General features: G+C 36.0%; 1 protein-coding gene across 3 annotated transcripts in view; it reads right to left on the bottom strand.

Annotated features, from left to right (window-relative positions):
- LOC149837124 (uncharacterized) overlaps positions 1–27,347 on the bottom strand; it is a 72,899-nt gene that overhangs the window by 28,602 nt on the left and 16,950 nt on the right. For all 3 annotated transcript variants that reach the window (XM_090005836.1, XM_090005834.1, XM_090005835.1), the window contains exons 2-3: positions 20,465–20,683; positions 5,260–5,666 (exon numbers count right to left, since the gene is read on the bottom strand). In XM_090005836.1, coding sequence (XP_089861962.1) covers positions 5,260–5,666; positions 20,465–20,683 — 626 coding nt within the window. The remainder of the gene's footprint in view (positions 1–5,259; positions 5,667–20,464; positions 20,684–27,347) is intronic.

Genomic DNA, 27,347 nt, shown 5'->3' with positions numbered 1-27,347 from the left:
CCAAAAGGATTTAGATGTTATGATCTTCACAATGACAGACTTATATCTCTAGAAATGTGACCTTTTTGGAAAAAGAATTTTTTTTATCAAAATGTGCCTAATAACTACTCCTTCTTGCTTGAATTGATTCCTAAAGATAACAAAGATTCTTTCAAGTACTAATGTTTTGAATGAAGAACCTCAACTAAATACTCTTGGTGATGTGAATCATGATGTAGATAGAAATAACCATCCTATTCTTGAATATAACAGAAGCGGCAATGATAGTCAGCCCAATGCCTTAGACAATTATTCTAGCATTAAGTCATAGGAATCTAGTACCCTTACGAGATCCACTAGAGAATCTAGACTCCCGAATAGGTTTGTATCCTATGATTTTTTTCCCTCAATATAGAGCATGCCTAGCCAAAAAAAAAATCTTATTTCAAACCCAATTCTTATAAACAGGCCAAAACTCATCCAGAATGAATAGAAGACATGAACATAGAAGTTGATGCTTTAGAAAAATCCAACATATGAAAAATAACATATTTACCTAAAGAAAAAAAGTCCATAGGTCATAGATGGGTGTACAAGGTTAAAACCAAGATTGATGGCTCCCTTGAACGATATAAGGTTAGGTTAGTAGCCAAGGGTTATTCTCAAGAATATGGTATAGACTATGATAAAACCTTTACACTCGTAGCTATGATGACTTATATTAAAACCCTTATAGCTATAATTGCCATTAGGAATTGGCATATTTATCAAACATATGTCAATAATCCATTTTTAAATAGTAAATTGAAAGAAGTATACATGGATCCTCCACCAGGATATGAAATTCTAGCAAGAAAGGTTCTTCATTTATGTAAAACCTTGTATGGTTTAAAACATACTCCTAAATCCTAGTATGATAGATTTAATTATGTTATAGTTAAAATTGGTTTTAAATCATGTTATGCTGACATTGTTATGTAATCTAATACAGGTGTTGTTATTCTTCTTCTCTATTTTGAAGACATGATTATCACTAGAGGGGACAAACAAGGAGTTAGTTATATTAAAAATTATTTTAAAACAAACTTTTGAAATGATTGATCTAAGTTTTCTTAGATATTTTTTAGGGATTGAGGTTGCATACTCTGTCGATGGTTATTTACTAACTCAATTCAAGTTTGCTACTGACGCCATTGACAGGTCTGGAATTATAGATGAAAAAAGGGTGGACACTCATGAAGTGATTAACGCAAAAATGAAGAATGATGGCATACCCTTGGACAACCCCACTCCTTACCGTCAAATGATTGGAGCCCTTATTTAACTATTATCAGACCTGACATTTCTCATACAGTGCATGCAGTTAGCCAATTTTTGCATTCTCCTACCATTGTGCACATGAGTGTTGTCATCTATGTCACAGGGATTCGGCTAGGAGGGTGCCGCACCCGCGTCGACGCGACTCGACGCGGGTGCGGGTGCCGCACCGGGTGCGGTCAACTCGATCCTAGGTGCGTTGACCGCACCCAGGATCATTAATATCCATTTTAAAAAAAAAAATTTGCCCAAATGGGCTTCGAAATTTTTTTTAAAAAACTTTATGCTAGTCTGTCAGCTGCTGACAAACTAGCATAAAGTAAGTTTTTCACGCACAGCTGCAAAGTTTAAAAAAAAAAACCCCGCCTATTCCCCAACCCCCTTTTTAAAAAAAAACCCCGCCTATTCCCCAACCCCCTTTATATATATATATATATATATATATATATTACTTATTACATTTTTGCCCCTGCCACACCCCCGCACCCGGGTTTTTTGGAAGTGCCGAATCCCCGCACCCGCACCCGCACCCGCGCCCGCACCCGCACCCATGTGACATAGGTTGTCATGTGTATTATTAGATATTTAAAAAAATTTGTTTCCCACTTTGACTTAACTACTTATTCTGACTCTGACAAGGGAGGAAACCCCAATGATAGACGTTGAACTACGATTTTTGTGTATTTATAGGTGACTCGACGATATCCTAAAAATGCAAGAAGCAACAAAAAGTATATTCGTCCTCATCTGAAGTTAAGTATCGTGCCATGACTACCACGACATCTGAAATTGTGTGGTTGAGAAGCCTCTTAAAAGATATAGGGGTGTATATGCAATCATCCTGAAAGTTATTTGTGACAACAAAAGTGTTATCTATATAGCTGGCAATCACACATTTCATGAGCAAACCAAATATATCGAGATGGATTGTCACTACGTTCGTGAAGAATATCTGAAGATGACCATCATCCTACCCTATATAGCATCGGAATTTCAGTTAGCCCTTCATTCTCCCCAATTTCATTTTTTGTTTGATAAACTTTCGGAGATTACACTAAGTTGGGGGGGAGTGTTAAAGTTGTATATATAGGTGTATATATAGTTATATATACCTATATAATATGTTTGTATATTTATACATATAAATATATATATATAATATAATTGTAATAGCTAATAGCCTAATACCCATTAGGGTATTTTTATCTTTCTACATTATATAATAAGTTGTGCTCATTAGGGGCGCTTTAGACATTTTACTTTTTGTATTTTGGCTTTTTTATGAAGGCATTACAGTCTTTATAATGCCCTTGACTCAAAGAGTCATTGAGAGTGCTCCCTGTTAAGTTTTATATATATATATATATATATATATATATATATATATATATATATATATATATATACCTATTAGGGGCACATTAGTACTTTTACTATATTTTGTTCTTTTTGTCCTTCTATGTTTTTATAGGAACTATTTGATCAAAGGCCAAATAGAGTTGGTGGGTCCTTTGAGCTCTTGTATTGTCCCTTAGTTGGACTTGTGTACGTGCATGTGTACTTTGTGTTCATGATCTTGTAAGCCCTTAGAGGCCCTTGTTTTGTATTTTTGCATATTTTATTACACTCTCAACGGCTATATTTAACATGCTTTCTCTCTCTACCAATGGGGGATCTACATGGTTGGTAAGAGCTGTCAATGCACGTCTCCTTATGGTGGGACGTTGCAGGTTCAAAACCCAGTGGTACGTTGAATAATAACTAGTGGGGGTTCTGCCTAACCCCAGCTTGCCTTTCAAAAAAAAATGCTTTCTCAAGCATATGATTCCTAATAAAATCCTATATTTTTTACTTGTGTTATTGCCCCCCTAAGTAGCTTATGTGCATGTGTTCTTGTATTGACCCATAAGTGGTCTTTGTTTTTTTGCTATTGTGTTTTTGTAAGCCCATAAGAGGCACACTCTTGTATTGTTTTTCCCTCTTTCATTACAATGCCTTTTTGCTATGTCGTTTCAAAAGTAAAGATTTTCCATTTTAGATCGGCATTCGATATCATTTTATAGGTATGGAATTATATAACATTTTATAGGTATGGAATTGATGGAGATGTAAATCATAGGATAAAGGTTGGGTGGATGAAATGGAAAAGTGCTACTGGAGTGTTGTGCGATCGTAGAATGCCATTGCGGTTGAAGGGAAAGTTTTATAGGACGACTATTAGACCCGCTTTACTATATGGTACGGAATGTTGGGCTGCCAAGAGACATCATATTCAAAAAATGTGTGTAGCTGAGATGCGGATGCTTAGATGGATGTGTGGAAATACAATAAAAGATAAGATTCGGAACGAAGAGATACATAAGAAGGTAGGTGTTGCACCCATTGAAAATAAGATGCGAGAGAATCGTTTACGGTGGTTTGGACATATTCGGCGAAGGCCTAATGATGCTCCAGTTAGAAGGTTGGAGAAATGGGAAAATATATTAGTTAAAAGAGGTCGGGGTAGGCCTAGGAAGACTTGGATGGAGATGATAGGAAAGGATATGAATGCTTTGAACCTCACCGAGGACATGGCGTTGGATAGAAATGATTGGAGGAAAAGGATTCATGTGGAAGACCCAAAATGAATTTCTTTTTTGGTTCATATCGTTGACCCCAATTGTTTTGGGATGAAGGCGTAGTTGTTGTTGTTGTTGTTGTTTGAATTATATAACATTGTCTACCCTTAGCAAACTTTTTTTATTATCATATAATGACGTATATTGTTAGGCTTAGTTGAAGTTCCTTAGAATTATAATATATGTGATAAGTTGTGAATTAATTGTTGCACATATTTTTTTTATTATTTCAATGTTTTGTATCCAAACTCCAAAATAAACTTATTAAATTGTTTTTAAATCTCTTGCACTTCTATTCAATATATAGTGTGTTATTTTGTTAAATGATTTAGATATTTTTTCTAATAAGATGATGTAGTTGTCGATTGTAAACGTCATTTCTTAATTATTCATTAATATACTTCTCTCCTCAAAAAAACTTCGCTTCTTAAATTTTTTCCATCATTTTATTATTATTTCTAAGAATTTCATATACTGCTTCCTAAACAATTCTCCCTAGCGCTCTTTACACACTTTCTGCTTCCCCAATCCTTCAAATTTTTGAATGACTGTTTCCTTATCCTGATTCCCATACTGCTTCCCACTCTGGCAACTATGATTTAAATCAAATTGAGACAAACCACAATAAGATGAAAGATATATAACTTAAGTACCTAAATAGGATTTCTTAAAACTATGCAGTTTCACAAACACAATGTCATCGCGAAGACAATATACAATACAGTTTCTAATTGTAGAGACATCAATGCTTATTTAATGATTGACATGGTACATCATTCTTCATCTTTCAATGAGTGCCTATCTCAAGTCTTTCACCACTGTTATTTCCAATGTGTTTAAATGCAATGAAAGTTTCACTTGAATATATGTATGAGTTGTCTTGCCAAATAGTAAAATAAAAGCAAGGGATAAAATGGGTTAGAAATGATTTGGCCATGCTAGACCCATTGTGTTAAACTCTTGAAGAGAGAGACCAATTCTGGATCCAGATCCAACCTGATCTCACAGTGGACCCCTGGATTGGGATATGATCCGGGTCTCTGTGGTACTGGATCTGCCAAAATTGGTTTAAGATCTATAGATTTTTCATGTGGAAAAGTAAAAATGGGTTAAGGCAAGACCTGTGCCCGTCCATATTTGTTCTGACAACAACCTGAATTCAGATATGTATTACTTGGATATGTGAATATAGGGTTGGATCCGGTTTGGACCTGGGTGAGAACTCTGAGTCTCTGACCAATTTGCATCACTACCTAATTGTGTGTGCTTATAGTCACAACCATTGTCTGTTACCTTAAAATGAAGAGAAACAACAGACACTTCAAAGACTACGATAGACATGTACCTGTCAGTGAATTTTTGGAAACTGTACAAAGCCAGCAACTGCAATGATGAACAGTAGGCGCCAACAGCTTGCAAGGTCTTGTCTGTAACATTTACACATTGGAGCCTCAAAGACTTCAAGGATGCACATCCTTGGGCTATGGCAACTACACCTTGGTCTCTAATATTTTCTGAATCCAAAGACAGACTCTCAAGATTGGTGCAGTGGGAACCAATAGTTTCCAGTGAAATATCTGTTATTTTTGCACAAGTTGCCACACCGAGAACCTTCAATGACTGTCCAACACCAACAGCTAACTCAATCAAACCTTTATCAGTCAAACCCTCACAAAAGCGCAAGTTTAGATCTTCAAGTTTCTTACAGCATAGGCCTACAGCCGCAAGACCATGATCTCCTACATAGCAACCCTGAACATACAGAAGTGAGGAAGGTACAAAGAAAAGCTTGCAACTTTAGAAAGCAACTATAGACCAGAAGTGAGGAAGGTATAAGGAAAAGCTTGCAAAAAACCTTGCAACTTTAGAAAGCAAATATAGACTAAGTTAAAGTTTTAGTCAATCTTTGGCTGAAAGGCAGCATAATGGCTTCTAGAAATTTTACCCATAAGATGAAACAATCATAAGTTGCCATGGATGTTAACCAATCGATTGCCCAGCATAAACTAAATATTTGCGGCTTGGCAGTACTTTATGAATGCATCATCAACACAAAATGGTGACTGGAATCAGAAAATAACTTTCCAATCACTGTCACCAATATCGCCTATATTTTGAAAATATCACAATATTATCGCCATTTTACGCTAGGCCAATAATATCAGCAAAATATCACCAAAATGTAAATATCTTGATATTATTATTACGATATTTTTTTAAGTTTTCTTATTTTTATATATTTTAAGTTCAATTTTTCTATTTTTGGTTTCCTCTGTATTTTAAAAACTTCACCATTAAGAATTTATTTTTAGAAAATTAATACATTCTTCGCATGTACGATATCATATTCGGTAGTTTTATGCTTCAGAGGTACGAATTTATACATTTTACAGCATATTTAGAATTTAGTATAGGTCAATCCAAGCATGGAAATGATTTTCTGTGATTTGATTTGTTTTAAAAACCTTATTTTACTTTCGAAATAATTATCTTAATTTGTACGAGTGATTTAACCTTCTTTCAATGAAAAACAATTTAGATTTGTGTTTAAATACATGTTATCTTATCAAATATATTTATTGTTTACAACACGCTAGATGTGTTCGTGTTTATATTTAATATGGTTTTGATGGATTAAAAATTTATTCAGAGGTTTTCATAAACCTAAAATCTTTTTCGAAAATCATTTTTGAGAAAAACGTGTTTTCTTATGTACGTTAGATCTTGTATTTGATTCATGATATGTATGTTGTTTCTGTGTTTACAACATGTTTAGATGTTTATGTGCATGTGTATGATGTGCTTATGATGAATTCAAAACCGTTGGATACATGTTCTTGGTGTTTCTTTATGAAAATAATGAATTTCTTGAAAACTATATTTTGTCATGTAGTTTTATTATGACCAGTTTTAAAAAAATTATGGTTCTCCAAAACAGTGAACCCAAAAATTCTCAAATTTTAGAGAGATTTTTCAGACATGTAGGTACAGTTACAGAAAAAAATTTAGGTTCATTTACAGTCCGGATTGGGAGATACGACATATGCAAGTCAGCATAGAATTTTAGTCTTGACAAAAATTATGTAATTGTTGCACAATTTTGTTGATTTTATTTCTCCCAAATTACTCAGTGTTTATGGCCAAGATTTTTATGTGTTGATTCATTACGGTTTGAGAATTAAAAATCACGAAAGTCTGTTCTAAAATCGAATATTTCTGGAACACAGTCTATCTAAGAACATAAACAAACTGTAGTACGTGAATTTTAATTCTCAATTGGGATGGAGTTTAGACCTAATTTCTTTTAAAGCTTTTGTCAGACACAAAGCTAACTACAATAAAAATAAAAGAAATTATTTTATTCTATAAATTTGTTAGTAGATGTTTCTTCAGAAAGATCGAACCAGACAGGTCTGTTCTGTGAACAGAAAACAGGTTTCAGTAAAAGAGTTATTATTCTCTGAATCGGAATGAGCATGACCCTAGGTTTCATTTGTAGAAAACTAGCATTATGTGCATCTATAGTAAAAAAATTAGAATTTATTTCATTCGCTGTGATGAATGACGAAATTTTATACTGACAAGGAAAAAATTGTTTTTATAGTTTTGCATGTTGTTTGTTTGCATGTAATTGCTCCAGATAGGATGTGTTGAATTGCATGAATGTAATTATTCCAAATGTGAACCATGTATGCAACATGATGTTGTGATGTTGTATGGATGCTTATGTTAATCATGTAATGGTTCGAAAAGTGAACCGGATTGTATTGTGGCTAAGGAGTTAACTATATATATATGGGCCTACGAAGGGTTGTATGTTAGGGAAAAATTGATGCATTAATAATGTGAATGCATTCTTTATACTGTGTTGTGATGCATAAGATTAATTGCACTTGTTGGCACACAAAGATACATTGTTATTCCTGAGCGGGTGTGTCCCAATCTAAAGATGCACGATGTGATGCATGTTGTGAGTCCATGTTTGTTGTACAGAATAAATGAAGAATAACTCACAGATAAAAGAAACTGGAAAAGTGTATTATAAAACTTGGTTGCCTACTGGACGTGTGGGAACCTCGACTGCTGGTTGTAGGAACCATGTGATACTGGACGCCATGGCCATTGTTTTTCCCATGGACACTGGGAAGTCCATAGTCCCTAGCCACGGTTACAAAGTAATTTCCATTGCTTTGCCTAGGGGCAGTGATGTTTGCTCAGTTGTAGCGTTTTGGTATACCGAATAAAAGTGGCATTGAGCGTGGGTCACTATTGCCCCGACATTGTGTGTGTGTCGCCAATGTTCCGACCTAGCGTGTATTGCGGGTTGATAGAGATTCTCGGGTTCTAACTCAGTTAATAAAACATAACGTGAATAAGATACAAGCTAAGTTGTGCACGTGAATGCTCGAGATCTGGCCTAACTCAGTATCATCAAGCAATGGTCAGGATTAATCACTAAATGTTTGTATTCAATCATGTACATGCATTCAAAAGCAACAATTAGGTACAAGATAAAAGTTATGCATGCTTCATGTAGTGTGTTAGCTCATAAATAAAATATGTGATTGATATCTATGTTAGTTCATACATGGAATATGAGTCATGCATCTGATATGCATTGTTATACGTTTTGTGCAAGTATTGAGATATGAATCATGTTAGCATGTAGGTATGAATGAATGAATTGTTGCAAAAATGTTACATTAATTTGATATGCAAGCATGATAATATTGTGTTAGGTTATTAATCAAGCTATATGGTTTCCAAACAATGTGTTTGGTAAACTTATACTTTATTCTTTATTGTCAATGTATGATTTTGTGAGTTCTCACCCGTATTTACATTTTCGAATGGTGGAGCTCAGACTTAGCTCCTATGTGATGGCGAGAACTGTCTGGCCGGTGTGGCGAGGGTGGTGATTTTATGGGCTAAGGATTTTTAAAAGTGTGGATGGTGTTTAGACTTTATAGATTTGATATTTAAAGTTTGTAAAGTTTGATTTTTTTGACTTCATTCTTTGGAATGGTGATTCGAACTATTTATTTTTCATTATGGTTTGAAATAAATGGTTTGAACGGTGATATTAAATTTGTGATGGACCCCATATCCTCGGGTTATATTCCGCATTCGGAAAATAAATATAATGGTTTGATTTTTGACAAAAGATCTTGTCTGGTGTCTCCTTTTTGAACTCAATTCTAGTGGGTTATTAAACGATAACGCTTGTGCACAAGCTGACTCCCTAGAGCTTAGTCTGGTTAGAGCAAGACCATAGATTAGTCTCGGAGTCAATTCACTTCCTTTAAAAAACTGAAACTTTTTGGAGGTGAATTTAGGTTTGTTACAAAAACTATTATTTTACTACATTTTTATTGTTATTTATATTTTTAAATTTTTAAATCTTCCAAGCTTTTCCTAAGAAAAAATACTTTTTGAAAATATTTCAGAGAAAAAACATCATCGAGAAATTACCTTTGAACTATACAGGTGACTATGTACCACATGGAAGAAATCCAAAAAATCAAGACTAAAAATAATGAGTTTAATCTATCAAAATTGATTGTCTGATATACTTTTCAGAGAAAATGGTGTGCAGGTTAAGCAAGCTTCCAAATATGCCCAGCTATGTCCAACAATAAAAAGCGCAAATTTTGTGCACCATCATAGTAAATCTATGACACAACCCAAGTCTAGCTCCTGTCAATAATTCACTCAAAGAAACTAGGTTCTCAAATTGATTGTTGGAAGATACTCTGGAAAAGAAAAGTAGTGTGACCAAACATGATTCAGAATTCACATACTAAATACATCCTCAATTTAGTGCTCCTTAAACCATTTATACTACGAAAAATGACTGTACTACCCCTAAGAATAATCTCATTTCACAAAATAGCAAAGAAAATATCACAATATTTCTCACATATCCACCCACCCGATTTTCCCTGAATTTGGAAGCATTTTTGTCGATTTTTTCCTTCCGCTAAAACATCATTTTAGAGAAACTAACCATTTCAACGAAACTGGGATTCGCGTATACATTGAAATAGCGAAACTCAGTTTAGTGGTAACAGAACTAACGAATCTTAGTTGTGAGACTTTTCTTTTTTTACAACTACTTTCCTTCCCGTCCACACTCATCATCACCATCACCACTTCTCCACCATCAACATCATCACTACCACCACTTCTCTACCATTATCACCACCACCATCACCATTACCACCACCACCACCACTACCATTGTCATTACCATCATCACCATTACCACTAGGGGTGTCAACAGGTCGAGTTTGGTTAGGACCCAGGTGGAACTATAGATGGACCAGATTTTCGGGTATGGTATAAGAGAAACCTTGGTTGGACCCGATAAGAACTACATGAACCAGACCCTAACCATACCCGGTGAAATAATATTTTTTATCATTTTTACATTGAAAATTTGTGAGTTGTAATCGGAACTCGATCAGGCTCGGGTCTGATATAAAATTTCACAAACTATACCCGGGTCCATGTACTAATCAGACCTTCAGGTCTGGACCAGAGTCTTAATCGGGTCTTTTTATTTGTCACGATACTCAGACCCTATAGGGTTTGGTCGAGGTCGGGCCAGGGTAAACCCGACCCATTAACACCCTCAATTACCACTGCCACCATGATCATTGTCATTGCCATCATCCCCATTACTACCACCACCACCATTGTCATCACCACCTCCATCAACCATCACCACCATTGCCACCATCTCCCTCCACCATCACCATTACCAATACCGACGTCATCACCACCACCACCACCACTAGGTTTTGCTAGTTCTATAGCAACTAGGTTTCACAACTGAGTTTCGCTATTCTATAGCAATCGAGTTTCGCTAAAACTGTATAAGTGAATCTCAATTTCGCTAAGACTGTATAGCCTTTAAAAGTTTTAGCACAGCTCGACTTATGACAACAAATATGAGATTCACCTATACTAAAAAGTTTTAGTGAAAGTCAATTGTAATAAAATAGCAAAACTCAGTCGTGAAACCTAGTTGCTATAAAACTAGTGAAACCTAGTGGTGGTGGTAATGGTGGTGGCGGTAATGGTGTTGATAATGGTGGATGAAGATGGTGGCAATGGTGATGATGGTGATGGTGGATGGAGGTGGTGGCAATGGTGATGGTGGCAGTGGTAATGGCAATGGTGATGGTAGTAATAGTGATGATGGCAATGGTGACAATGGTGGTGATGGTCACGGAGATAATGGTGGAGAAGTGGTGGTAGTGATGATGGTGGTGATGGGAATGATAGGGGTGGAGTGGAAGAAAATTAGTTGTAAAAAAAAAGTCTCACAATTGAGATTTGTTGCAACTAAACTGAGTTTCACAATTTCAATGCATAGGTGAATCTCAGTTTCGTGGTGAAAGTGGAGTTTCGTTGAAATGGTGAGTTTTGCTAGAACGGTGTTTTAGCATAAGGGTAAAATCATCAAAATGCCCCCAAATTCAAGGAAAACCATGTGGTGGGTATGCGAGCAATGTTGCGATATCTTCTGGCAATTCTATGAAATACGATAATTCTCATGGGTAGTATTGTCATTTTCCGTTTTATATTATTTAGACGTAAAGCAATCACTAATTCATTGAGGCACCAAATAAAACTTTGCATGAATACTGCATCCAATTTGTTAAAAGGTAAATAGAATTTCTTTGGTCCAAAAGGTGTTGTAGAAGCTAACTGAATTGCTTCAGAATATAATAATCCACAGCTAATATCAACCTTCTAATTTTGAATGCTGGTGGCAAGATATGAGAAAACTGCATTTACTAAATTTTATTAATGATATTTCTTATTTCAGATTGCTCAATTCAGCAACTTTCTTATGAATTATTTTAAGCCATGTCCTATAAAAACTCTACAAACATCAACACGTCACAGGTTGATGTAAGTTTATGAAAAGTGAACAATCAGTCAGGTGAAAAACAAAATATTCTAATTTTCCTGAAATACAAACATATACTAAAATGTTTCGCTCCATTACATGCAAACATTATCCAGCTTAAGCCTGATAAATGGGCATGGAAAAATTTTGCAATATTTGTATTTTGGTCACCATAATGTCAAACCAAAAATAGCAATTGCTAGAATGTGAAATTCTGTTTACAGTCTCACAAATAAAATTTTGTTTTTGAAGCTTAACCTTAAAGGAGACAATAATGTAAACAAGATGAGAATATGTAAAACCCGTAATTTTTAAGGATTATTAATAAATAAAGAACTCGTTTTTTTAATCTCCAAATTAGAAATGTGTTTCTAGCTTTTGAATTTCATTTATTTATTTCTTACATATTCATTTGTTCATTCAAGCCAATCAGGGTAGAATTTGCATTTATAGAACTATTTTGGGCTATAAATCACTATTTATATATATATATATATATTATATTTAAATATATTTTTGATGGAGTTTGTAAATTATTGGAGTATATTTGTGTGTTATTTAACTCTTGGTAATAATTTATAGGGTAATTTGCTATTTTTGGCTAATCTTGTTATAATTGGCATTTTTTGAGTTTTTGGCATTTGCGATCGCACACGAAGGGTTCGTTGTATTGCTTGGGTAGCAGGCTTTGCGGACTTCGAAACTCTTCGGCCTTTTGAGTTTCGATTCATTGTTCTTCGCATTATTAAGGTAAGATACCTTAACTGAACTTATAGAGAGCATGTTTAGGCACTAATTGTATAAGCATGATGTTGCATTGAATATCGAAATGAATTGCAAATACAAGTTATGCTCACACGCTTCACTTAGTTGTGAATATCTAGGACTCTTGTGATTGTAGTTCGGAGATCATGATTGTAGTTAGCGGAATATGGAGTGTGTTTGATACAGGTATACCTGTGTATGGGTTTAAATGCCTGTGCACTTATAAATGTATAATATGTACGCAATTTGTATCATCATCCTTTGGTTTGCACATACTATGTTGCTTTGTGTGTTTGTATGAATTTGATATATGGTGCACATATAACTACTATGGATATGTATAAGTCGTGTTTGATGCATACTGTGGATGTTATATATATTGTCTTGTCATATGATGGACTCATTTATTCTTTTATAGAAGAATGCATGCGAATGTTATAAATTGTTTTGAATTTGTATGTCTTTTTTGCTTGAGAAATATATGTGTATGATGTACGGTGGGATGGTCAATGAGATTTTGGCTAACCCTTACACAATTATATTTAAGGTGATATATCGATTCATGTGGTGAAAAAATGCATATGACTTTTATCGTGTGTGCTAATCTCGAACTACGTAGGAGTTATGTATATTGAGGTTTAGTTGCTTCGTATTATGAAATGTGCATATTCACGTATGCATGCATAGAACTCATGTTTTGTTTACGCATGTTTCGAAGTTCAATTTACGAAGTACAATGTTCTTTGTGACGATGATATGATGCATAGGATAATATGCTTATGTATGATATGATTTAAATGCTACGTGAAATAAAATTATGAATGCATGTGATAAATGTTTAAGTTCAATAGTGAACTTTGGTTCATAAAGCCTTATTGGTTAAATGTGTGATTTTATAATTTAATGTCATATGAAGTGATGTATGGTGTGATGCTTTGATTGTATACATGCTTATGCCCGTGTTGATGGCTATCGACCCGGAGAGTGGTCAATTGTATTGATGCATGTATCACAATAGTTTTCACTGGATATGGTACTCGTTGAAGAACTGTTCCCAAAGGATTCTATGTGAGGGTGTGCATGACCAGATCAGGTAATCCGACTAGAGCGATAAGTCTCTGTGAGGAAGTGCATTGTCCAAGAGCGGGTAGCCCGCGAAGACGGTATATTCTTGTGAGGAAGTGCATTGTCCAAGACCAGGCAGACCATCCGTCTAAGGTGGTAACTCCTTGTGGAGGTGTACATTTCCCAGACCAGGTGATCCGGCGTGGATTTTATAAATCTTTATTATGAATAAATGAAATGTTATGATGAATTGTAATGATCTTTTGAGTTGATTGAGATAGCCAGTTATGAATTTATACATTTGGCTTTTCTATTATAGCATGATTATATATTGAACTCAGATATGATAATCAGATCCTTATTGATTTTAGATCTTGATATGAGGTTATGATTGTGACGCTTATGTTAGCGTATAGGTGAATGACACATCATGCCTAAAAATGACTAGTTTTGACTTATTAGGTGAATGATACATCACGCCTACATAGTTTCATTGCAAATAATTGCATTATGATTGTCTAAGTAAATATATCACACCTATGTATCATGATTGATGTGCATCATAAATATCTAACTAAATTACTTATAAGGTATGTGGGTGTGTTTCACGTTGGAATGGTCAAATATGATTTGACTTATTGTTTATAAGAATTATGAATACATATGAAAATGATGCAATGATCTGAATGTCTTAAATGCATTATATATATATATAAATATATATAAATATATATATATATATAAATATATATAAATATATATATTTTATATATATATATATATATATACTTATATATATATATATATGTGATGACTTGTATGACTTGAATGCATGTAGATTATGCTTTATTACATGAGTTAAGGTGGAATAGAATATTAAGTGATGAAATGTTTTTAAATGCTTTATGTTCGAATGCTTGAAATGAATGACTCATAGGACGTTGTTCCCTTGTCTATCACTTGACGAGGGATGAATAATATATCTTTACCTTTAAATGCTTGATATATTTTCTTTAAGTTTGGGTTTGGGTTTGGGTTGCTTTACCAGACTTTAGCGACTCTGACCCCGTTTTATGGAGGACAGGTAATGCAGGTAAAGTATGATGAGTAGTTGGAGTGAAGGGCTGGTCGAGTTGCATCCTCGAGGGTCCACTCTTACCTTGCGATCTTGGTATTCATGATCTTTTCATTTTAAGTACTTGATGATGTAGAGACTGAAGTATTGTTTTCATACTCTGATTTGAAATAAAATTAAAACTCTTCATATTTCAGTCTTATATTGTACGTGGTTTAAAATTTGTATATCCCGTACATTTTGATTTGATTGTTATCTTTAGTGTAACCGCGCCAAAATCTTAACCGTTTTTAAAAATCGTTTTCACATTATAAGATCTGATTTACTTATACTTATCAAAAAAAATTGGTCTCGAAATTTCAATATTTGAACTATAATTAAGGTTAAAAATTTTTGGGTGTTACAATTGGTATCAGAGCAGTTTGGTAATAGTGGCCACGAGATGCGAGTAAGACAACCGTCGCAAGTAAGGTATTCATTTTTAAATCCTGTAGATGCACATATATGAAAGGTGTCATTATTAAATGTGAAAGACCTGTATGATTTGTGATGTTTGAAATGTTTTTGATGTTAACCTAAAAATATGCTTAAGACTCATATTTATTTTATGATCTCTTCTTCGCCGGATGGTTTGGGTAAGAAGGGTCAATGACCTGATGAATAATCCCACCTGTTTAAATGATTGTATAAATTTCGAGGACGAATTTTTTTTTAAGGGGGGTAGGATGTAAAACCCGTAATTTTTAAGGATTATTAATAAATAAAGAACTCTTTTTTTTATCTCCAAATTAGAAATGTGTTTATAGCTTTTGAATTTCATTTATTTATTTATTATATATTCATTTGTTCATTCAAGCCAATCAGGGTATAATTTGTATTTATAGAACTATTTTGGGCTATAAATCACTATTTATATATATATATATATATATATTTAAATATATTTTTGATGGAGTTTGTAAATTATTGGAGTGTATTTGTGTGTTATTTGGCGCTTAGTAATGATTTATAAGGTAATTTGCTATTTTTGGCTAATCTTGTTATAATTGGCATTTTTTGAGTTTTTGACATTTGAGATCGCACACGAAGGGTTCGTTGTAATGCTTAGGTAGCGGTCTTTACGAACTTCGAAACTCTTCAGTCTTTTAAGTTTCGATTCATTGTTTTTCACATTAATAAGGTAAGATACCTTAACTGAACTTATAGAGAGCATGTTTAGGCACTAATTGTGTAAGCATGATGTTGCACTGAATATCTAAATGAATTGCAAATACAAGTTATGCTCACACACTTCACTTAATTGTGAATATCTAGGACTCTTGTGATTGTAGTTCGGAAATCATGCTTGTCATGATTGTAGTTCGGAAATCATGCTTGTCATGATTGTAGTTAGTGAAATATTGAGTGTGTTTGCTGCAGGTACACCTGTGTGTGGGTTTGAATGTCTGTGCACTTATGAATGTATAATATGTACGCAATGTGTGTCATCATACTTTGGTTTGTGCATACTATGTTGCTTTGTGTGTTTGTATGAATTTGATACATGGTGCACATATAACTACTATGGATATGTACAAGTCGTGTTCGATGCATCTGTGGATGTTATATATATTGTCTTGTCATATGATGGACTCATTTATTCTTTTATAGAAGAATGCATGTGAATGTTATAAATTGTTTTGAACTTGTATGTCTTGTTTGCTTAAGAAATATATGCGTATGATGTACGGTAGGATGGTCAATGCGATTTTGACCAACCCTTACACAATTATATCTAAGGTGATATATCGATTCATGTGGTGAAAAATGTATATGACTTTTATCGTGTGTGCAAATCTCGAACTACGTAAGAGTTATGTATGTTGAGGTTTAGTTGCTTCATATTATGAAATGTGCATATTCACGTATGCATGCATAGAACTCATGTTTTGTTTACGCATCGTTCGAAATTCAATTTATGAAGTGCAATGTTCTTTGTGGCGATGATATGATGCATAGGATAATATGCTTATGTATGATATGATTTAAATGCCACGTGAAATAAAATTATGAATGCATGCGATAAATGTTTAAGTTCAATAGTGAACTTTGGTTCATGAAACCTTATTGGTTAAATGTGTGATTTTATAATTTTAATGCCATATGAAGTGATGTATGGTGTGATGCTTTGATTGTATACATGCTTATGCCCGTGTTGATGGCTATCGACCCGGAGAGTGGTCAATTGTATTGATGCATGTATCACAATAGTTTTCACTGGATATGGTACCCGTTGAAGAACTGTTCCCAAAGGATTCTCTGTGAGGGTGTGCATGACCAGATCAGGAAATCCGACTAGAGCGGTAAGTCTCTGTGAGGAACTGCATTGTCCAAGAGCGGGTAGCCCCCGAAGACGGTATATTCCTGTGAGAAAGTGCATTGTCCAAGACCAGGCAGACCATCCGTCTAGGGCGGTAACTCCTTGTGGAGGTGTACATTTCCCAGACCAGGTGATCCGGCGTGGATTTTATAAATCTTTATTATGAATAAATGAAATGTTATGATGAATTGTAATGATCTTTTGAGTTGATTGAGATAGCCAGTTATGAATTTATACATTTGGCTTTTCTATTATAGCATGATTATATATTGAACTCAGATATGATAATCAGATCCTTATTGATTTTAGATCTTGATATGAGGTTATGATTGTGACGCTTATGTTAGCGTATAGGTGAATAACACATCATGCCTAAAAATGACTAGTTTTGACTTATTAGGTGAATGATACATCACGCCTACATAGTTTCATTGCAAATAATTGCATTATGATTGTCTGAGTAAATATATCACACCTATGTATCATGATTGATGTGCATCATAAATATCTAACTAAATTACTTATAAGGTACGTGGGTGTGTTTCACGTTGGAATGGTCAAATATGATTTGACTTATTGTTTATAAGAATTATGAATGCATATAAAAATGATGCAATGATCTGAATGTCTTAGATGCATTATATAATTATATATATATATATATATATATATATATATATATTTATGCGATGACTTGTATGACTTGAATGCATATAGATTATGCTTTATTACGTGAGTTAAGGTTGAATAAAATATTAGGTGATGAAATGCTTTTAAATGCTTTATGTTCGAATGCTTGAAATGAATGACTCATAGGACGTTCTCTTGTCTATCACTTGACGAGGGATGAATAATATATCTTTACCTTTAAATGCTTGATATATTTTATTTAAGTTTGGGTTTGGGTTTGGGTTGCTTTACCAGACTTTAGCGACTCTGACCCCGTTTTATGGAGAACAGGTAATGCAGGTAAAGTATGATGAGTAGTTGGAGCGAAGGGCTGGTCGAGTTGCATCCTCGAGGGTCCACTCTTACCTTGCGATCTTGGTATTCATGATCTTTTCATTTTAAGTACTTGATGATATAGAGACTGAAGTATTGTTTTCATACTCTGATTTGAAATAAAATTAAAACTCTTCATATTTCAGTCTTATATTGTATGTGGTTTAAAATGTGTATATCTCGTACATTTTGATTTGATTGTTATCTTTAGTGTAACCGCGCCCAAAGTCTTAACCGTTTTTAAAAATCGTTTTCACATTATAAGATCTGATTTACTTATACTTATCAAAAAAAATTAGTATCGAAATTTTAATATTTGAATTATAATTAAGGTTAAAAATTTTGGGCATTCCATAATATCCTTCAATATTTCCAATTGGTCGCTAAAGTTATCATACTATATGAAGTATGAACTGCAAACATGAAACCAAGCAAATAGGACATGGTTTGCTCTTGGTAGCAGGATTCGTGCAAGTAGGGTAAATTCCTACATCCAAATTATAATACAAGGTTTAGGAACAAATTCCTGCCTGAGTGACTTGACATAATGCAACTATATTGCATCTAAGACTCTCTTGGGGAGCATTGAGTATGAGGTGTGTTGCGGTTTCCCGAGAATTCTCATGTTCTATGATGTTTGGGAGATTGGTGTTTGCCAAAACACTGCATCTAGGGGTGTCAAGAGGCCTGGTTTGCCCGGACCCGAACCAAACCAAACCCTATAGGGTCCAGATATGGCGATAAATAAGAAGACCCGGGTCTGGACCCGAAGGTATGATTAATACACGGACCCAGGTATAGTTTGTGAAATTTTATACCAGACCCGGACCTGGCCCGAGTTCCGATTAAGACCCACAGTTTTTCAATGTAAAAATGATAAAAAATATGATTTTGCCGAGTATGTTCCAGGTTTGGTTCATGTAGTTCTTATCGGGTCCGGGTATGTTTTTTCTTATAGTGGACCCAATTAAACCCGGATCTGGACCTGATACCATACCCAAAAATCTGGTCCAAGTCTGGTTCCACCTGGGTCCGAACCAAACCCGACCGCTGTTGACACCCCTAACTGCATCACAAGGACATGTTTTTGACAACTCCATCCTCAACACCACATTTTGGCAAAACCATAATTTGGCAACACATGGAATGGAAATTGTTTCCCATCCCAATGAAAGGCTCCCAAATAGGCCTAGTATAAAATGACATGCAGGCGTGCGCATTTCACCTCGCAAAAAGAATGAACTATAAAAGATAAATAACATGAAAAAATATCGCTTTTGAGAGGTATCACTAATCAAGTGCAAGAATGTGCAACAAAAGCAAAATAATACGGAATCAGATAGAGGAAATAAAAATATGCAAGCTAAGCGGTTATGACATGGGTAAAGATCACCAGGTATGTCCCCACTACGCTGGAAAATATCATGATATAACCAAGAAGATTTTCACAAAAACATTGTTACAGATATTTTTAAGTTATATTATTAATATCAACTTTTAGTGGTTTATGATGTTATAGTGAAAAAATTTCTATTTTAAATGAAATCTCGTTTCCTAATTCCTGACATTTCTCTGTTTGTTCTAATACATTACCTGCTTCTATTAACCAGCTCCTTTCTTTCTGAAACAGATAAAAGCTTCCCAAGATTTTCCAAAAGCTAATTTTAGATTCTCCCAAGAAATTGCTTCGCTAAGAAAATTATTAAACTGATATTGGTGACCATGGGTGTAACCAGTTCTTGCATAACTTCCTGATATAAGCTTTGATAGTGCTTGCAAAACACTGATTAATAAGCCCATGCATTTTTCTAAACTTTTAAAAGAGTTGACATTTTGAACACTATACAACCTAGTAACAAAAATTAAAACATATTAGTCTCTCGTATTGGAATTTCTTACAAGATTTCCTTCTTTTTTTTCCTCTGGTTTCATTAGAAAAGTTCCAAGAGTAGGAAGTAATAGGTAAAGCAATAGGAAACTGCAGTTTAACAACATTAGATACCAACTGAGTTCAGATTAAAAACAAAATATTGCAGAAATCAATAGGTAGGCCTGATGTTTGTCAACTATGTTCCAAAAGTGTAACATAATAGAACTAAAAAGGTACGGTATTAGGAATGCTTATCAATTAATGAAACCTCCAATTTTTCAACAAACTGATCTCGATCTATCAGCAATATAGCATACTTCACACATTAAGCAGATAACAAGCTAAGCAACAGAATTGTAGGCAGAAAATTCTTACTATGAAAGACAAATATCCTCAAGGGCATGTAAGTTACAAAGAACTGCAACATGTAATAATGAAGGATTTCTCAAGGTCATAAAAGGAACAGAACTTTCAAGTGGTAAGAGGAAAGAACCTGTAAATCCAAAGCTGTTAGGTCTCTACAGTTCTCTGCTATTGATTTCAGACCAGCACTTGTCACTGCAGAACACCATATTAAACTTAGCTTTTCAAGTTTGGGACATCCCTTCCCAAGAGCTGCCAAGCCTGCATCAGATAGACTGCAGAGTTCAAGCTCAGACTCAGACCCACTGTTCTCAGCTGCATAATGAAGTTTTGAAGCGCGACCAATTTTCTGCACATGAAAGTCTCTGTCATGCAACAATATAATGCAAAACAGAACTGAAAATAGCATGATCACTAAAACCTCCACATGACCTATCCACAGGAACAATGAGTTTCAACAATATAATGCAAAACAGAACTGAAAATAGCATGATCACTAAAACCTCCACATGACCTATCCATAGGAACAATGAGAGTTTTGATGTCTCTCTCTCTCAAAGTTATGGTCATGTCTGCGCTATAAATTTATGATCTACCATTATGAAGAATTTCTCATGGTATTAATCAATATATTGCCAATTTGAATACTCACAAAATTATCGCAACATTTTCACAAGAAATTAAAATTTTCAGTGGTGATGTTTGTGCTATAAATGCATGATCTACCATTATGAAGAATTTCTCATTATCTTAATCAATATATTGGCAATTTGAATACTCACATAATTATCCCAACATTTTCACAAGAAATTCAATTTTTCAGCTTTCCAGCTTTTCCTCTGTTTCTTCAAAAAATAGCCAGGACTTTTGTGCTTACTTCCCAAGAAAAACAATCAGCAAAATCCCAATATATGTGTGTGTGTGCGCGAGCATGTGTGTATGAATACATGCTCTCTGCATGTGAGCACAAACATGTGTGTTATCAAATCCACAATTTGGTTTAACATTGTTTCACTGAAGCTCTCTCTCTCTCTCAAAAAAGCACATTTAATCATATACACACGCTCTTCAGATTGAGGATCCATATTGCTAGATTCCTCTCATTTTGGAACCATGATTACAGGATGCCGGTTCGAAGGTCATAGGCAATGACCAAAGAAGTGAATCTGCAACCACTCAGCAACTACAAGTGCCCAATCCACCCATCATGAGAAACCCACGAACTGCTCATACTGCAATAAAATTGTTCAATTGACGATCCAGCATTTTAAAATGCATATCACTCAATTCCTGATTCATAGACCAATGAGTCCCCGGATGCTGGGTTAGAGTCTTAGCTCTCAGCCAAAAAAGAGAATCTGAACCCACTTAGCAAATCTCTAAGTCCCATAGCCACCATAACACAAAATTTAAGAAATGGTCTAACTGAAACAACTGGTTAAATCAACGTTCATATTACCGCACCAATTTGCTTCTGAAAGAGGTAGTCTAATACAGTGTGTAAAACCTACGTTTTTTATCCCACCCATAATGTAATATTTAGAGGCAATCTAATCAAATAAATGCTTAAAACATAAGTTCTCTCATACTACCCATAGTGTAATGCTTTTCAATTAAATGTCAGAACCCAACCTCCGGGAGGGATGGTCCTGCAAATCTGCTCGAGGGAGCATCGGCAGGGGGGAGAAAATTGTTCCCTCCTAGGCCAGCGTCCTGCACTGAGGAAGAGGTAAGGGCGTGTGGAGGGAGAAACTTGTTCCCTCAGGGCTGGAAATCATGAACAAGAACAAAGATTAGAGATACACTCAATAAACTTCATTAAAGAATAAATCAAGGACAAACACTTATATGTAGTCGACCTTAGAGTCCAAAAAGAATTAAGTCCAAAGAAAATAAAGAGTCCAAAAAGAATTAAGTCCAAAGAAAATAAAGAGTCCAAAAAAAGTAAGAATCCATAAATGGAGGGGCATCTTCCAGTCCTTGTCTAGCTGAGACTCTTGGGCGGATCAGGATCCGGACCGTGGAAATAAGGTCTTCTCTACGGATCATGGGTGGTCGGTAACAATTCACCCCCCTCAAACTCACCTTGTCCTAAAGGCGAGAACTCTGGAAAGTGAGTTGTGATCAAGTCTTCTTCTCATGTTGCCTCGTCTACTCTGCTCCCGCTCCACTGTACCAATACCTTTGTGATCAAACATTCGTCCTATTTGCAATGTCTTTTGCCCAATATGAGAGTTTGTTGTGGTTGTGGCTGTGATGCTTCTCCCAGGTTAGATAGGGTCGGGAGTTTATCGGGTGACTCCCCTTATAGGGTTTCAGACGCGAAACCTGAAACACGGGGTGGACCTGGACTCGTGCAGGCAGATCCAAGCAATATGCCAGCATACCAGTCATTTCTAGGATGGAAAAGGGTCCATAGAATCGAGGTGCCAACTTATGTTGTGGGACCCATCGGACTGTGTCGTGCCGATGGGGCAGCAATCGAAGGAGCACGGGTTGCCCACCTGGAACTGTCACAGGTGATGCCTTCAGTCATACGCTTGTCTCATAAGCTCCTGGCGATAGTCATATTATGGCGCAGCTGAAAAAGGTGCAAAGGGTCTGACCCGATCCATGTAATATCCATGTAACTCCTTTTACATTTATCGAGTCTGGATACACCAGACCCGGACCCATACTGTAATGTAAACTTAAATACACAAGTTAGGTCACGATTTCTTTTTACTGAAATCATAACAGTCGTAATCGACCTCTCTCTCCCTCTCTCTCTCTTCTCCTTCTCAACGCAGGTGCAGAGGAAAACTTTCATGGTATCAGAACATAGATCCATCTAGGGGTTGAAGAGGATTACAAAGGTGCGGCAGATCAAAGGTTTGAGGTTTCTTTCATCTCCCATCTTCTTTTCTTCTTCAGTTTTTCTTTTCTTATTCAGTTTTCTTTTCTCTACCTCCATTCCCAATCCCCATCTCTCGTTTTCCCCCTTTTTCTGTTTTTCTTCAGTCTTTTCTTTTTTTTTTAGTGGATTCACGCCTCACGTGAATTCCTAAGCTGTTCACGAAGAGCTCACGTGAATCCTGGTTCACGATAACCCTGTACATCAAGGAAGGGAAAGGCTCGTTTCACGTGAATGTCCTGTTTAACGTGAAACACTAAGATTAAATTATAAACCATTCAATTTTTTTTCCTTCTTATCTTTTCTGCGTATCCCTTCTTCTACTGGGCTGGATATCCAAGTCTGATCGTGCATTTCGGGCAGACCTGTGACATCAAATCTGGGATTCTAAACCCTTTTGATGTCCAGCCTGCTGTGTGACAATCTCTTTTGATTCGACTCTCAGAACCCCTTTCTCGTATCATATTTCTTTTGACTGTTACGAGTGGGATCCACATTGAAAATACAGTCTGTTTTTTTTCTCTTCCTTTCCTTATTGCTTCCACATTGAAAATACAGTCTGAATTTCTTTTTCATTGCTTAAATATCCGACCTTTCAAAAGTAGAAAAGAAAACCCAGTCTTGGAATACAGCCTGAATTTCTTCTGACAGCCTCTGGTCGCCAATTTTTGAGTTTCTCAGCCGAAAAAAAAAAGGGACGATCAGCAAACATATCTGGCTGCAGGCTGAGCACTCTGTGAATACTCTGGTAACACAAAAGGGGTTCATTGTTAAAACTCTTCTTCATGGATATTCATTCCTCTTCATCCAATCTTTCTTCAAGTTTCCTCACTCAACTCGTTTCTGAAAAGTTAACTACCTCAAACTTCTTGATTTGGAAGAGACAAATCATTCCTTTTACAAGGAGTCAAGGTCTCTTAGGTCACCTTGATGGAACCACTCCCGCTCCACTCGAATTTGTTACGAGAGAGGAAAAAGACGACAAAGAGTAAGTTCAATTGTGTATGTCAAGAACGTAGAGTACCTCAACTGGGAAAGGAAAGATCAGTCGGTGGTTGCATATATCACTTTCACCTTGTCCCAAGAGGTCCTTGTTGCAATTCCCGACAATTGTACTGCTCCGCAACTTTAGGAAAAATTGGTTCAAACATATTCACAAGTTTCGCAGGCACGAATGGTTTTTCTCAAGAGGGAATTTCAAATGCTGAGAAAAGATTTCATGACCATCATGGAATATCTGAACAAGACGAAGACTATCACAGACCAACTTGCAATTATAGGGTGTGCGGTGAGTGACAGTGATATGGTACAACAGACTCTGAGTGGATTAGGATCCGACTACAATATGATCGTCACTTCACTATTGTGTCTCCCTGCCCTTCCTACCTTTGATGAGTTGCGAGCAAAATTGATTCAGTATGAGATGACTCTGAAAAGGTTCTCTGAGGAATCTCACATTCACACAAATTCTCAGGAAGTTTTTGCCACAGGAGTGACTTATGGTAGAGGACGAGGACGAGGAGGACAAGGGCGAAGTGGACACGGAGGGCGTGGTCTGCTTCCCACTCCAAATACGTTAGCTCATGCGCAGGGATCAAGATCCATTCCTACTAACTTCCTTTGTAACAAAAAGGGGCATATCAAGGCGAATTGTTGGCATAATCCAGAGAATAAAGGAAAGGGTCCACAGACAGAAAACAAAAGAAAGTTCTCAAATAGTGGAGAGATTAAAGATCTGCTGATATCTGCCTTGTCAGAGTTGAAATTGAAACAGAATGATGAAGGCACTTGGTTTGTCGACTCAGGGGCAGCGACTCATGTGACAGGTGATGCAGGTAAGATTTTTAATCCCATTCCTTATTTTGGAAAAAGTAAGATTGTCACTGGAGATGGATCCCACCATCTTGTTTCTCATGTTGGAAAAATTGTCATTCCCATGTCGTATTTCACTCTTACTCTTTCAGACGTTCTTCATGCCCCTGATATTAAGAAAAATATTGTCTCTGTTTCCAAACTTATTGATGATAATAATGCTTCTGTTGAATTCACTCCCTTCTCTGTACAGGTCAAGGACCTACGCACGAGGGAAACATTCGTTGAAGGAAAGAGACGAGGCAATATGTATGTCTTTGAAGAAGCTCCTTGTCATGTTGTTCGCCCTGTCCACCTGAATTCAAAACCCTCATTAGAGTCATGTTCATCCTCTTCTGCTCATGTTTTTAGTATTTCTGAATGTAATAAGCCATTCTTATGGCATAGTCGGTTAGCACATTGTGGGAGTCATTTTATTGAGAAACTTGTATCTAATAATCTCATTCCAAAAGAAAGTCTCAATAGGGATGAGAACAGTCACAAATGTTCCAGTTGTCTTTCCTGCAAGAATCATGTATTACCTTTTCATTCCATTAATAAGAGAGCTTCAAAACCTTTTGAGATAATCTGTTCTGATGTATGGGGACCCGCCCCAATTGCCTCTGGATCTGGAAGCAAATACTATCTAATATTTGTTGATAACTATTCTCGATACACTTGGATATATTTCATAAAAAATAAGTCGGAAGTCTTCTCTTTGTTTCAAAATTTTCTTTCCCTTGTCAAAAATCAATTTTCTGAGTCCATTCAATTTTTCCAATGTGATAGAGGTGGGGAATTCTCATCCCGTGATTTTATTTCTTTTCTTCAAAATAACGGAATAGGAAGAAGGGTGTCTTGTCCTCACACCCCTCAACAAAATGGAATCGTTGAACGAAAACACAGGCATATCGTTGAAAGTGCCATGAGTATGCTTCATGACAGCAATCTTCCCATCAACCTATGGACAGAAGCTTTCCTGCCGTGCATGTGATAAATAGACTGCCTATGGTTCTGGAAAATAAGTCTTCTTATCACTGTCTTTTTGGAACTCATCCTAGTTATTATGATCTGCGTGTTTTTGGATGTGTCTGCTGACACAACGAATATGCCAACTGAAATTTACTATCCTTGGCTGAGCTCAGAACTTTTTGCTGGCTCCAATGAAGCATGTTCCTCATATTGTGTGCAACAAGAAGGAGAGGTGTTTGAGAACACTGGGACGTCGGGGTCACAGAATGCAGAGGAAGTACCGGGCAAATACAAAGGCATTGTCTATTCTAGACAGAGACCGACAACATCAAGCCATTCAGATCATGTTTCAGTCGCCAATCATGCGCCTTCTCATACTCTTGCAGCCAGAAAATCAAACCGCATACGACATCCTATTGACAGGTGGGTTAGTTATAACAACTTCTCCTTGGATCTTCAACTGTTTTTAACTGCCATCAATAAGGACGAAGAGCCCATCATGTATTATCAGGCAGCCGCTTCTATGAAATGGGTAGAAGCCATGAATGATGAAATGCAAGCCTTGCATGAATGTGGAACATGGAAAGTTGTTCCCAGACCACCTGATAAAAATGTTGTCGGATGCAAATGGGTCTACAAAATCAAGTACAAGCTAGATGGAATCATTGAACGATATAAGGCCAGGCTTGTAGCAAAAGGATTCACTCAAGAAGCAGGGCAAGACTATGATGAGACCTTTAGTCCGGTTGTAAGAATGGGAACGATTTGAATCATCTCCCTGGCTGTTGAACATGGATGAAAGTTGAGTCAGCTTGATGTAAAAAAATGCATTTTTACATGAGAATTTGAAAGAGGAAGTATACATGGAACAACCCCCTGGATATCAAGAACAAAATTATAAAACCCATGTATGCAAGCTAAAAAGAGCCATCTACGACCTGAAGCAAGCATCTCGCTCTTGGTTTGATAGCTTCTCGCTAGAGATTCAGAAACATGGATTTTCACGTTCCATGCTGGACCACTCATTATTTATTTTTAAAAGCCCGCCTGTGACCACTCTATTATTAATTTATGTCGATGATATTATCATCACAGGAAACTCTGCGGACCATATCCAAGAAATAAAAGACTTATTAGGTCAAAGGTTCAAAATGAAAGATCTTGGAGTCCTACGCTATTTCCTTGGTGTAGAAGTTGATAACCAGGCTCATGGCTTGACACTCACTCAACATAAGTACACCGTAGATGTTCTCCGCAAGGCAGGCATGAAAGACTGCAAACCTCTGGGAACTCCGAG

The sequence above is a fragment of the Nuphar pumila genome, chromosome 5, assembly GCF_984573655.1.
Source record: "Nuphar pumila chromosome 5, dmNupPumi1.hap1.1, whole genome shotgun sequence".
Taxonomy (NCBI): Eukaryota; Viridiplantae; Streptophyta; class Magnoliopsida; order Nymphaeales; family Nymphaeaceae; genus Nuphar; species Nuphar pumila.
This window is presented reverse-complemented; position numbering and strand designations above follow the sequence as displayed.